Here is a 14,166-nt window from a genome sequence, read left to right on the forward strand (position 1 = left end):
CCTCCAACTCTGCCCAGGTTTCGCTGACACAGGCCTGATCTTATGCTTGCTCAAGTCGTTGAAAATAGCTTCCAATGGAGGCGAGGAACAGCTGCAGAAAAAAAACTGCAATGGTTTTCCCAGATGAGAGGTATCCAATACACAGCTGGGATCCTTTACATTCTGGCAACATGTATTACGTCCACTGTCATGCTCAAATACTTGGTCTTACCTCACCATGGCTTAACATTCATAGTATTTAAATTATTTAAATCATAGTATTCCATAGTATTTAAATCACTTCAGTTAGTGTTTGATTTACTGGACTGTTTGCTCCTTGCTGGAGATGAATTGCATGGATTTGCATTTTTCAGATCGCTTATAATTTCTCCCTTGTTGCAGGACAGTAGCTTGTAGCGCTACTCAAATTTAAAGACTCATCAACAATAGTTACCCAACTAATTACAGACTAGGTGAGTCAATAATATGATCCTTCTCTTCCCAGATGTCTATTATCCCAGAATTACATTATTACACAAGCTCATGCAACGACATGCATTGATTTGCACAGAATGGAAAAGGAAGAGCCCTGTCCAACTCTCACAGCCTTTCTTCAGAGTCCACAGTTTGTGCAGGGAATACTGGGCCCCCTTGACATTACATTGGCTCAGACCCCAATAAATTGCTATTGCAATTCAGGTCGGGGGAGGTGAGTGGTCCCCCTCATTTAAATATTTTTGGGCCCTTGAAATTGTCCTAGATTTGTGACATAATGCTGCTTTGACTGTAAGGTACATGTCTGTTTCAAAGCTCACCTCGGTGGCCCTGTCCCAAATGGCACACCAAATGTAACGTTTATGTTAAGTTGTCGTTCAAATAATAAAGATACATGTCTCAAGGCCTTGTTTTTTTTTTTTTATTCCACTCCCACGTCTTGCATCTTTGTGTTTAAAAACGCAAGGCCTAGAGATGTGTTTTTTAAGAGATGAACTCTTCTGTTCTGTGTGAATGGCCATGAAGTCCAAAAGAATGCAAATTCACATGAAGTGTGCCATTTGGGACAGGCCCAAGGTTGTTTAAGAGCTTGCTATCCTTGCTTACCTAGCATTCCCTCAATCTTCTCTAATGCACTTTCCATTTGCGATTTTATAGTCAGGTTGGACCCATTTTTTTTATTTTTGACAGGACTGGATTTGAGGCTGTTAGGGACACAAGTACAGTGCATCTAATGGATTGTTCTGCTGATGAAACGTCTGTCCAAAAATACTGTCAATAGACAAAAACTCCATAAGAGTTGTTGAGAGTGTGAGAAAATTGCGTGATCTAGGACACTTCTACAGTGAGTGCCATTATGTAATGACTATAAAGCCTTGTCCAAATACCCGCACTTGTCCAATTGACTACTTCTATGACATAGTAGCTGTATTTGGTGAGGATGAAGATCACAAGTGTGTGTCAAACTTTCATTACCTGATGGGACACACTTATAGTATTGTAAAAATGTAAGTGTTTACATAGCTTTATTTTAATTACTTCTTAATGTCTATTCAGTAGTCCCTATAACATGACAATTTTACATTTGTGGTGCTTCTAATTAAGTGTTTAAAAGCAGTTCCAAATGTTGTACAAAATTAATATACTAATCTATGCAGCAATAAAACGTGTAGCACTTTGTTTTACTTCCGAATTGTATGTAATATCTAATTATTATTTATATTTAACTTACATTTGGAAGGTTTCCGTGACCTCTCGCGATCTTGGCAAAAAGTCTCGCGATTTATTTCCACAACATGATACATGACGGGATACACTTAGCCTTGAATACTGCTCCGGAGTGTGGATTTAGTGTGCATTAAAGGCACTTGCGCTTGCAGACTTACTTCCTGTTGCGATCACACGCTCACAAGTGGCCAAAGACGCAAGTGTGGGTATTTGGACAAGGCTTAAATGGTTAGTTCACCCAATAATCAAAATGATGTCATTAATAACTCACCTTAAAGGTGCCATATGCAGAAATTGAGGTAAAAATATCCATAACATGACCTACACGCATCAAAAGAATGAGAAGAAATAAGGGCGATGATGTCATTAAAAAAATGTCAAGTTATAGTGCTGCAGAGATATCAACCTTAATTAGCATTAGCATTACTAGCCCCGGCCCGGCAGGTGTTGTAATACCAGTTTCGGCCGTGGGAGGCGGTATGCGGGTGACATAACCACCAACCTGCAACGAATACACGAATAACTCGCAGGGCGTACCTGAACCTGATGTCAATCGTGTGGAAAGTACAGCCTGTCGGTACCAAGGGGCAAGGAACTCGACCGGAAGTTGAAGTCGGGTGGGGGCTGCCATCTTTTAGCAGAACTTCACTTGCGTTAGCATTCCCATTGACTCTCATTCATTTTGGCGTCACTTTGACAGCGAATAACTTTACATCTGAAGCGTTTAAAGACTCTGTTTGTCCATTATTTATTTCTAAAGATACACGACAATGTATAAAGGGCTTCATTACTTTCTATGTTACATTATGGCCCCGTATTAATAGTTTTTGTAAAAAATAGGCTAACGATTGCGTCATAACCACTCGGCTCTCTGTCGCATTACCGTACAGACAGGAGGAGAAGCTCGCAGGCAATTAACTTAATATGGCGTACTGGCGTTACATTTTAAAATACTATACAAAATAATTGATCAGAATACTTACTCCTGCTCACTCACGCCAAAGAACTCCCCGCTCAAGCTCGCCGTCTCTGCAAGATTAACGATGGCAGTTTGCACGCACAGCCACTTAGAAGATTTACATCTGTCAGACAGGTTGCTGACGTCGTCAAGCTTCGTTTGAGTCTGCGCGTCAGAAACGGAAGTGCTAAAAAACGCTAAAACTGGGCTTCATTTGTCTCAATTGAGTTCCAATGGGGTCGCTGTGTCCATTTCTTTTACTGTCTATGGTCGGTACACGATCCGTTCCACCTGCACGATCCGTTCTACGCATGCGCGTAATTACGTAGAAGAAAACGTCACTGTTTTCCTACACTATCGGTACCTACTAAAACACTTGACGGCAAGGCGGCACAACTTGCGGCATATTTGTGTAACGTTAGTTGTATTGTGTTTAACATTTAACAGCGGGTCTAGTTGGATGCTTTTAAATGTAGCTTTACGCTATGCATTACTATGTGTTTACGTAGTTGCCAATCCAAAATAATAAAGGATTTGCGAGTCGTTACATGAAAATACATGATCACTTTCCTCCATACTTTGCGATTCATTGCTGGTATAAGGCTTAATTTACTTAACTTGCCGTGTTTTGGTCTGAGGTCAGTAGTATTGTCAAAGGCCGTTTGTGTAGTTTTTTATTTATTTATTAAAAGCTGCTAATCGAACTGGCGTCATTCTACCAACTCACCTGTCAGTTAAAAAAAATAACTGCTCTTGAGCCCTTTGTCAATTTAATCAGACTGAGTAAGCTTCTTTTTGCACTAAAAATCTTTTATCTGCACTGTTTGTTCACCTCACTGATTTGCACTCGATCTGCCTTGTGCCGCTTTATTTAACTTGATTTTTAATTTTATTATGTCTTTTTTACATTCCCTTATTGTACAGTTGTGTGTACATTTTATATTTGACCTAGATTTGCTGTACTGTTAATGTTATCTGTATGCACCGGGGGTCTTCGATTCTCTGTATGTATGTACTGTACATATGGAAGAATTGACAATAAAGCAGACTTGACTAATAGTTAACCTTTAAGTTAGTAATTTTGTATTAGTATGGGTCTATATAGACCCTCTCTCTCACACACACACACACACACACACTCTCTCCTACCCTTCCTCTCTCTCACACACACACACTCCTACCCTTCCTCTCTCTCGCTCTCTCACACACACACACACACTCTCTCTCTCTCTCCCCCTCTCTCACACACACTCTCTCTCTCACACACACACACACACACACACACACACACACACACACACACACACACACACACACTCTCTCTCTCCCCCTCTCTCTCTCACACACACACTCACACAGAGTGTGGGTCACTGTGCAGGCCAACTCCAGCATTTACTCTCAGGTTGAGGGTGTCTTTGCAAATAATCATAAAGGTTTCCATGTCCTTGATTTTTTCAAAAATGAATGTGAAGGGCTCCATAGCATGGCACTGCATTGACTCCAGCACCCTCCATGCTTCCCTTCGGTCATCATGATCCATGAACATGTATGTTGGCTCTTGCATCTGGCCAGTGAAAAGACCAACACTGTTCCTCACAATGTATTCTGCCTCGTACATGTGTTTCAATGTGAGGGGCAGCTCCTCCACTTCTACCTGTTCCTCATATGATAAAATAAAATATCAAAAATTAAGACTACACTACAACATAAGATGTTTTGGGTCTTTCAAAAGGGGCCTAAAACCATCTTTTCAGCCTAAATTAAATAGTTATTATGAGTTATGGTTTGTATATTATTATTGTATTTTCATTTAAACCATAACATGCACAAAGTAAATACAGGTAGGTCTCACATAATTAGAATATTATGGAAGTTTGTCAATTTCAATAATTCAAATGTAAAACATGAATCTCATACATTATATAGATTAGACACTGTGTGAAATATTTCTATTAGGTGTGTTAATTTTAATTACTACAGCTTATATCTAAATAAAACTAAAAATCAGTATCTCACAAAATTAGAATATCACACAACCAATAAAAAACAAACATTTTAATACAGAAATTAGGAAGTTTTCCCTGAACTCTGTCAACACCACTCGCTGTCAGCAGTCTGCCTTCATCCAGAAACAGCTCAGATAACGTGACAGCAGTGTATAAAACTGTTACAGGCACCGACATAATATTTCGGTCTTCATCACATTTCCTTCAGAAATATAAAAACAGTTTGCAACTTTATATTTTTGAAACTATGATAAATGTTTTCATGATTCTTTGAATTAGAATTTCAAAAGAACAGCATTTATTTGGAACAGAAATAATTTGTAACATTACACGTTAAGTTCACGATTTTGATCACTTTTCCTTACTGGACAAAATGTTTTTTTTTAAATATATTGCAATATAAACACTGTCAGCGTGATCAACAAAGTATCCTCTTAATTTAGCAGTCGGAGACGGAACAACTTTCTGCTCTTATGTTTACTCCGTTCACTGTCAAGGTCTTCATCATATCTGTCGTGGTACCAGTCTTTGGAGTAATTATTTTACTGCAAATACTGCATCGCGCGCTGTTGGCATCGAGCCTGGACGGATCGTGCAGCGTCGTAAATCGTCACAAAACAGAATTATCATTTGCGCATGTGCGTTTTCTAAAGAGTCTACTACGCATGCGTAGAACGGATCGTGCAGGTGGACGGATCGTGTACCGACACAGCCCACTACTTTTTCAGTTTAGAGAAGAGAGCGGAAGGATAGCTGAAGCCCTTGGCATCTGATAAGAATACCAGAGTAAACATCGGCACTGCTTTTAATCGCTGGAGACAACTGATGGCCCTGAAAGAAATGAGGTTCGACTCAGAACTTGCAAGTTAGATGCTGTTAGTATTTCGCTAGAAGTTTGTTTTATATGTTTGTGCATTTGTTTTCGGGAAGTTATAACATAGAAATGTTTTTGTAATTGATAATTAGCTAGCTATAACTTAACGTTACCCATTTTATTATATAGGGCTGTGAATGTCTTTACTCATGTACATCTCATCAGTAAAGACGCTCCTGTGTTCAGATCAGGATTGCCAGGTTTTCACAACAAATCCTGCCCAGTTGCTTCTCAAAACTAGCCCAATCTCGCTTCCAGAAGATTCCCCGATTAAACATTGCTTCCTGGGGTTAAAATATAGTTTTTTTTAGCAGGGTTGCCTTGGTATAATTCGCATTTTAGGGGCTTAATATCACGTTATTTGTATTGGGGTCGCTGTGACCAGCGGACATGAAAAACAACCACCACAGACTTGGCAACACTGGTTGGCATTTACTACACAGCCGTAATTCACTGACAATCTACACAACATCGATGTTAAAATCGCTGGCGATTCTTTGTCGATTTTGAAAGCGATTTTGTGTTAGTTGTCGGTAGACTAAGGCTCTGTGCAGTTACTGCCACTCCACCTGAACCAGTGTTGCCAAGTCTGCGGTTGTTTTTCATGTCCGCGGTTTGAAGCAATCCCAATTCCAATAATGTGATATTTACCCCCTAAAATGCTAATTTTACCAGGGAAGCCCTTCCCAAAAATTCATTTTTTAACCCCGGGAAGCAATTTTTATCGGGGAACCTCCCGGAAACGCGATTGGGCTAGTTTTGGACTAGTTTTAAGAAGCAACTGGGCAGGATTTGTTGTGAAAACCTGGCAACCCTGATCTGAATGCACATGCTGGAGATATACTTCTAATTACAGGAGCGTCTTTACTGATTAGAGGTGCATGAAAATCGCATTCGATTTTTTGCACAGCCCTATCATAACTAACCTACTCTGTCTAGTCTGTTGGTCTCCGTGTCCTCTTTGCTTCGTGGTTTTTCTTTGACTGAAAAAATTGATGTGTGGCGTGAAAGCGTGTAAAAAGAGTCAATTGCGTGTGTCTCACGGTGAATGCTTGAGAGTTGGCACATTAGTTCTCAAGCAGAATAAAGGACAGGTTGATTATTGCTGTTTAGCGTTTGTATTAATCTATAATGTGTCCCTGTTTGCCTACAGGGACATAAAAAATAAATTAAAAGTGATACGTGGACCAAGGTGTCTGAGATTGTTCATTTTAAGTAAAGGATCACAACAATATTTAATGAGGTTATAATCCTTGTGGTTAGTCTGCACGAGATCAACAAGCTTGTTTGCTTTGCGGCCGCTTTCAATACAAAATAAGCATTCGATCTACGTTAGAGCGTCTGAGCGCTCACAAATCTTTCTGCAGCGTCGTGAGCAGAGCGGCAAGATCAATTTTTGCCCAGTTTTGAACGCACAGTTAGGCTTCGGCTATGGCTGTAGTGTTGTTGTGAAAGTAGGGGCGGAGCACAGACTATGCCGTTTCTCGTTTGTTACTCTAGAGTAGACCGATTCACTTTATTGAGGCATACTGCCCCCATCTGTTATGGAATGTGGAGTATGACTTGATTTTTTTTGCCAAACATTACAGATGGCACCTTTAATGTCATTCCAAACCCGTGAGACCTCCTTTTATCTTCTGAACACAGTTTAAGATATTTTAGATTTAGTCCGAGAGCTCTCAGTCCCTCCATTGAAGCTGTGTGTACGGTATACTGTCCATGTCCAGAAAGGTAAGAAAAACATCATCAAAGTAGTCCATGTGACATCAGGGGGTCAGTTAGAATTTGTTGAAGCATCGAAAATACATTTTGGTACAAAAATAGCAAAAACTACGACTTTATTCAGCATTGTCTTCTCTTCCGTGTCTGTTGTGAGAGAGTTCAAAACAAAGCAGTTTGTGATATCCAGTTCGCGAACGAATCATTTGCTGTAACCGGATCTTTTTGAACCAGTTCACCAAATCCACCAAGTCTCTCCCTCACTGCTTCATTTTCAACCATGTTTAATTGAACATGGTGTCTAACCTGACTGAGGTTTATTGGCTGTTGCACATTACTGCCCCCTAGCTTATTGGAGACAGTGCACATATCCAATGACTGGTCGTTGTATAAAATTTATTGCAACATATACGACCTCTCTAATCAATAACTTAATAATTTTAAGTATGACAAGCTTCTGTCTTCTAAGTATACTCTAGATGTAAACAAAAAGGACACAGGACAAAATACACCACATATCAAAAAGAGTTTAATGTCTTGATATATTTATAAAAGAGAAAAAAAAAGTTTACACTTTATAGATATTTCACACTTTACTTTAATAGCATAAATTATGGCAATTAAGTGACAGAAAAAACACTATAGTATTTTCACAACTAATAGTTTGTAATATGATACCATACTGCTGTCATGTTCAAGCACTGCTTGCTCACAGTTGTGCACAATCACCACTTCACATGATATTGTTACCCTTTATAATATCTCAAATCTAAATCTTTATATATTTTATATATATATATCATTTGTCAAGTTACATAAAAGTTGTGACATGGATTACTGAGGATCCCGCAGACTGCTTTCACTTGCAGTCCGACTCTAGAGAAGTATTTACAGAATCATGGAAGAGCACACAAGCAAGGATTTGCCATGCTCATGAAGATTCAAAATAATATTAATAATAATAATAAAGAAACATAAAAATGGACATTAGCACCCCTAAAGGAGGAAAAAATTAACACACAAATCACGTGAGTATTTTTTTTATAATATAGGTAATTAATTCATATCAGTGTATTTGGATGTGTCTTAAAAGATGCAGTTAGCTCTTCTATGAAAGTACATTCTACATAAATACATTTCAAACCTAAACATGGCTCTGTTGCTGGTTCAGTGTATGGGATCTTCAGCGCTTCGGCTCATACGTGAGCCAGCTCAAATGACGGCCGTCCCCATCTGCCCCGGCTATATGCAGGGGGGATCAGAGACGTGGAGAAAACATTCACTTCAGCAATCCATTCTGCAAGCTTGCTCAAGCTGAAACTGGATCTATATTTCTGTACTTACATCGCAAGCTTGCAAACTGAATTTCCAACTCGAGTCCTGCACACAAGTCCCTTTCCTTCATGACAGGATAAATATCCCACCACTTAACTGTTTCAAAAAAATACTAAGTAGTCTTCTTGTATTGAAAAAGCACCAACATTTGAAAGTGTACATCAGTGTTTTTTTGCAGGGATATGTCCCTTTAGGACTAAATCTAATGGTCATCCATCTGTTACATAGTGAGTGTCTAAAATTAAAAATGCAATTTTTTTCCAGAATCTGTGAATCTAGCCATTTATCTATTAAATGAAAAAATAAATAAATAAACATAAAAAATCCTAGATATTGGTGACAACATTTTGTTTTAAAATTGTGTTTTATCAGAGGCAACAGTGAAATGTGAGATTTCGGAGCCAATGTTATGATTTCAGTCTAGATTTCTACATTGGTTATGTCTGCATTAATCCAGATACGAAAAATGGTCGAAAATAGGGTTTGAAACATCTAAAAAATGTGTAAAAATTTATATTGCTGAAAATGCACAATAAGCTTACTAAGATCCACCATAGAGAGACCATACAAAATAAAATTCTCACACTATTTTTCTGGCATGGACCTTTTTATGATCAAATTACCTCACTACTTACTGTTGTGTCCAGGTCACACTCACTCACCATGATATGTTTGCTCTAAAACACAATTGTCCTCATATTTTGCCAAAGAACAGCATTTGCGAGTACATTTTCTGTCATCTTTGCAGGAATGAAATATTGGAAGATTGTACAAAGTGACATTTATCTTAAGCAACACTGTGGATTTGAACAGCACACAACAGTTAAATGTAGGTTTAACGACATCTCTATCCGTAAAATATGTGCCACATGACTAAACATGCTTCATTGTCTTCAAATACCTCAGTTTCACAGTCCACACTACAATGCTAAAACAAGATCAAGAAGATGATCAGTTTTCACAGAACAAGAATGCTTGTAAAAGACCAAAATTTGGATTAATGCCTAATAGATAAAGTGAAGGTACTGGGGAACCTGTGATACTCGGGTGAGCACCCTGACTCCAAGACGTCTACAGAACATACATTAACTGCTGCCTCATGGCTCAGACAAATTAACAGGACTAAAAAAGCAGAAGTGGATGAGGCATGTAGATGTTGCATTTGACATCTATCTGAAAAGAGCTGATGGAAGTGGTATGCAATCTTGTGCAAATATCAGGGCTCCGCCCACAAATGGTGACATCAGACCAAACAGAATAGAAAATAAACTTTTGATGGCTTCCAAGAAAATCGAGCCTGGTTTATTTGAATCAGATGCTCTCTCGTGGCTCAACATGTCTTCTCTCTATGATAGACAACTGAGATTCGAACACAGCTGACGAGCTCCGCTTGACTTTGATGAGCAGAATTCAAACTTAAACTGAACTAAAATATGAGTCCTCACAACATATTGATGACTGGCTGTCGATGAACCTGGGAAGCAGGCTGGCATGAAGAGACACATATTTGGACTTCAGAAGAAGATTCTGATGCTTTTTAAGCAGCGCAAAAAAAAGAGAGAAATAATAAATGCAGCTACGTCTGGAGTTAAGAAAGACAAACTATATGGATTATTACACTGGATTCGGATTAATGAGACCTCCCTGTAATATCTTCGCTCACTATGAGACATTGCTTTGATAAATGTAATATTTTGCAGCACATGTGAGTGTGAGAAATCATATTACGAGGTGTTCTTGGTTAAAGTCAACATGAAACACTAATCTCGCTTCTGTAAATAATGTCATGTCTTTCAAAATTATGAAAGTATACATATAAGCAAGTCAGATAATTAGAGAAAAGGGTCTGAAAAGGAGAACTTGTTGAAATCAGCCAAAAGTCATTGCATATGCATTTATTGCAGTGAGATGAAATATGCATTTTGATTTCATGTTGACTTTAATCACAAATAAAGGGTTTTATGTTCTGCAAACTAATTAAACATAAATAATATGGAAGATTCTCTGCTTTTACTTACTCAATATAACGTTAATAGCGTTAAATCCCAGCTGTCAGTTGTTTGAACTGGATGATGCTGGTGTGGAAAGGGGCTTGTGTGTGTACGATCATATGTAAAGCTCAAAGAAAAATAAAGGCCATCTGATGTTTTGTCATTGCATGGTGTTTTGTTTCTCTCAAATTTCTATTTATTGCATTTCCACACAAAACTTACCCACACAAGACTTACCAGCTCTAATTCAAAACTGACCGAAGTCTCGTCTGGTTGGGGAACAAATGAATTTGTTTTTTAAAATGTTGCATTTAAAGAAAAAGTGAATATTTAAAACAAGCATATTTAAACTGTTACTATTATATGATGCATGTTGTGCTATTGCTTTTATTAAATTATTACTGTACTCTAAATAAAATAGCACTATTCTGTGGTATTTCTGTGATTATATCCCATCTTTTCCTATTTGAGAGCTACAATATTTCACATTCAAACACAACAGCTAAAATATGACTAAATACATGGGGATTTCACACGTTCAGTGTATATGTGTGCTGGGTGTATGTCAGTCCTGTCCTGTTTTTGCAAACTGTTTGGGCCATATACATTTGGGTTTCGGTGAGAAGTTGGTACATTCCATTGGTTACTGAACGCTCAGTAAATTATCAAAAGTATTTTGACGCATACAAACATCAATACATTACTAGTGATATTGATTGAATTATCTATTCTTATACACGTGAAGGTAACAAGTGTAGGAAATTTTGATATAAAAATTACTTAACGATATGCATTTAGACTAATACAGTAATACAATCCTGACGGTAGGATGCTTCCGAATATAGCCTTAAGTCCGAATAGCTAACAGCTAAAACAATATCACGCTTATTCCCATGACTGTGCTCTGTGGTTGATATCTGGGAGTTTTTTTATGCTGTTAGTAATTAGATAGCCTAAAGTTGCGCTACAACAGACCAGCTGAAGAAAAACGCAAAAGTAAAAAGCGAGCACACGTTGCTGCATCAGAAGACCTGTTTCACAACACACGTGTGCACGGCCGTGAAACGTTACACTTTCACAAGAGTGATTTCTGGATTACTACATTGACCATCTCTTTTAAGAACAACTATGAATTAGTGACTGGCAGCTTGTGTGTTTGAGACTTTAATGCAAACTACTGTGCTGATAAATAGATTCAACATATTTTCGGCGAGAATAGGCACCGCACAGAAACTAGCAGCAATGCTTCTGTAACACAAACACATGCTCAATGTAAATGCTGCAACATATGCAATAATATAAATATGTCCAATTGTGAAACACTGTTGCATGTGAAACAGGCCTGAGAAGTATGACACATTTCTAGGAAAGGCAAATGAAGGGCCACCTATGCCGCATTAAACCGAGCCACCTGTGCTTTTGCAGGGGAAAGTGAGGAGTGACCGGGTCACACTAGCTGCCCCCTCGTACCGTGATTACATGTACGAGTCTGCACCTCAGCCAATGGCCAGGAGGTGTAAACAAATCTGCCGTGTTATGTGCTTTAAAGACCTGTGTGTATATCTGTGAGGTGTGGATTTAGGTGGCAGGTGTTTGAAAGAAAACCTCCTAACCCAACCAGAACGCCAGACTTTGGTCGACTGAGCAAAAACACAAGTGCGCAGTCGCGTAGATCTGACGAAGAGACACGACGAAGCTGCTTGAGTCAGAGAGAAGGAAGCATTACTAATCTACTACAGGTAGATTAAGAAAAGGGCTTTCGTATTGCATGTTCACAAGAATAATTACGAGATTAAATTGCTTAGCATATACATGTATAGCGTATACATATACTGTGTATATAAAACTGGAAGAAAGTTACATCTTAGTATAATGGTTACAGATAACGTTCCAATTCTAAAATAATTAATACCAAGAATATGTATATGTGTATATATATATATACTGTATATAAATATACATAAGTACATCGTATATCTACACATATATATTTATAGTGCCATAGACCATACATATATATGCATGTATTTATAATATAGCCACAGATACACACGTGGTGAATATACAGTGAAAATGACTATATTGCAATGCCAAGTTTGAGTAAAACTCAACTGAACATTCACATCTCAAGTAAGCTTAAAGCCCAAAAGAGTTCAAGTCTATTGCTATATAAGAAGGAACCGAAGTCCCCGGACAGTTTTCGGGGATGAGAAAGTCAAATAGAGTATTGCTTTTGTAAGATTGGTGCATTTTTGGATCCTTAGATTGGTTATGGATGGGTTTGGGTTGAGAGCGTATGACGTTTGGGCCGTTTCTGTGTGGTGGAGACAGCCTGGTCAAGCCTGGAGTGGTACGACAGTTTAGAGCCACACAACCTGATGGTTCTAGAAGTCAGAGAAGAGATCTTGAGGACCCAAGTGAATAAAAAAAGGAGCGATGGTCCGCGGCTGGTAAAAGGGATTGTCAATGAAAAGACCACCTACAGTGAGGACAAGAGCAGAGAGAGCTGCGATTAATGGTGCGGCCCAGGAGGAGGCAGCGGTATACACATTCTGATGGCAAGGGGGAAATGGGGTTAGGGTGTGCCACAGGGGTGGATACTAGGGTCTCTGCTCTTTCGGGCTGTACGTGGGGTTTTCATTGCACCGGGAGCGTCTCAGGTTAATAAAAAAGACATCAACAACTTAAGCTGCACGGTTAACTGTCAAACAAAACGGAAAAAAAAATAGAGCTCATTCGTTTGAGAGAAGGCAGAAGAAATGTGAAACGTATGTGGCAACTCTGAGGTTTCCATACAGATGTAGTTAGTACACAACTCTGACAAATCAGATCTGTCGTGATTTTGGAGAGAGTATAGTACAATGACAGCGATCGCTACCAAAGAGGAAGGGCCATTGGTTTGGAGTGGACACTTGAAGGATGACTATGACAAATGTGAGGGATCCATTAACAATGGATGGCAATATCGTGAGCACTCGTCTAACCATGGAGATGGAGTTCCTCTTTGGTAAGCGACGATCATGACCCAGCCATAAATCAGCACAAGCATAGTCCAAATCATCTTCAGTGTTTTATGAACGTGAACTTAAGACCATTTGTAAAAATGTACATTATATTTAATTCAAAGAGGAGTGCGGCATCTTTGGAAGGTCTGTAGCTCAAAGGGTCAGAAACAGGGTTATTATAGTTAATTTAAAAAAGTATGTTACATGAAATAGCGTTAACAAAAATATAATGAAACATAAAAAACATTGTTTAACCTGATTAAACCGTAAAACTGAAAAAAAGAACACACACATATATATATATATATATAAAAATAAATTAATCCAGAATACTAATAAAAACAAACTAAAAACAGTATCTCAATGATACTAAAATAACACTGTTCAGGAAAGACCCCGAGCATACCTCAATGTGAATCGGCTTGTGCTGGCGTTTGGAGGAGTATGAAATAACATCTCACACACAATAAGACACTCACCAATAAGTAAAAACAAAAAAGACAAAAAGACATTTCAGTAGCATGTCTCCATGGATCCCTTGTTGCTGCTTTCGATTCTCCGCTGTAAGGCTGTGACT

General features: G+C 38.5%; 1 protein-coding gene across 5 annotated transcripts in view; it reads right to left on the bottom strand.

The window, feature by feature from the left end:
- Positions 1-7,769: 7,769 nt before the first annotated feature.
- Positions 7,770-14,166, bottom strand: part of LOC128021422 (spermatid perinuclear RNA-binding protein) — an 88,965-nt gene continuing 82,568 nt past the window's right edge. For all 5 annotated transcript variants that reach the window (XM_052608562.1, XM_052608561.1, XM_052608564.1 and 2 more), the window contains exon 19: positions 7,770-13,063. In XM_052608562.1, coding sequence (XP_052464522.1) covers positions 12,969-13,063 — 95 coding nt within the window. In that variant the 3' untranslated portion in view covers positions 7,770-12,968. The remainder of the gene's footprint in view (positions 13,064-14,166) is intronic.

The sequence above is a fragment of the Carassius gibelio genome, chromosome A10 (genome assembly GCF_023724105.1).
Source record: "Carassius gibelio isolate Cgi1373 ecotype wild population from Czech Republic chromosome A10, carGib1.2-hapl.c, whole genome shotgun sequence".
Lineage (NCBI taxonomy): Eukaryota > Metazoa > Chordata > Actinopteri > Cypriniformes > Cyprinidae > Carassius > Carassius gibelio.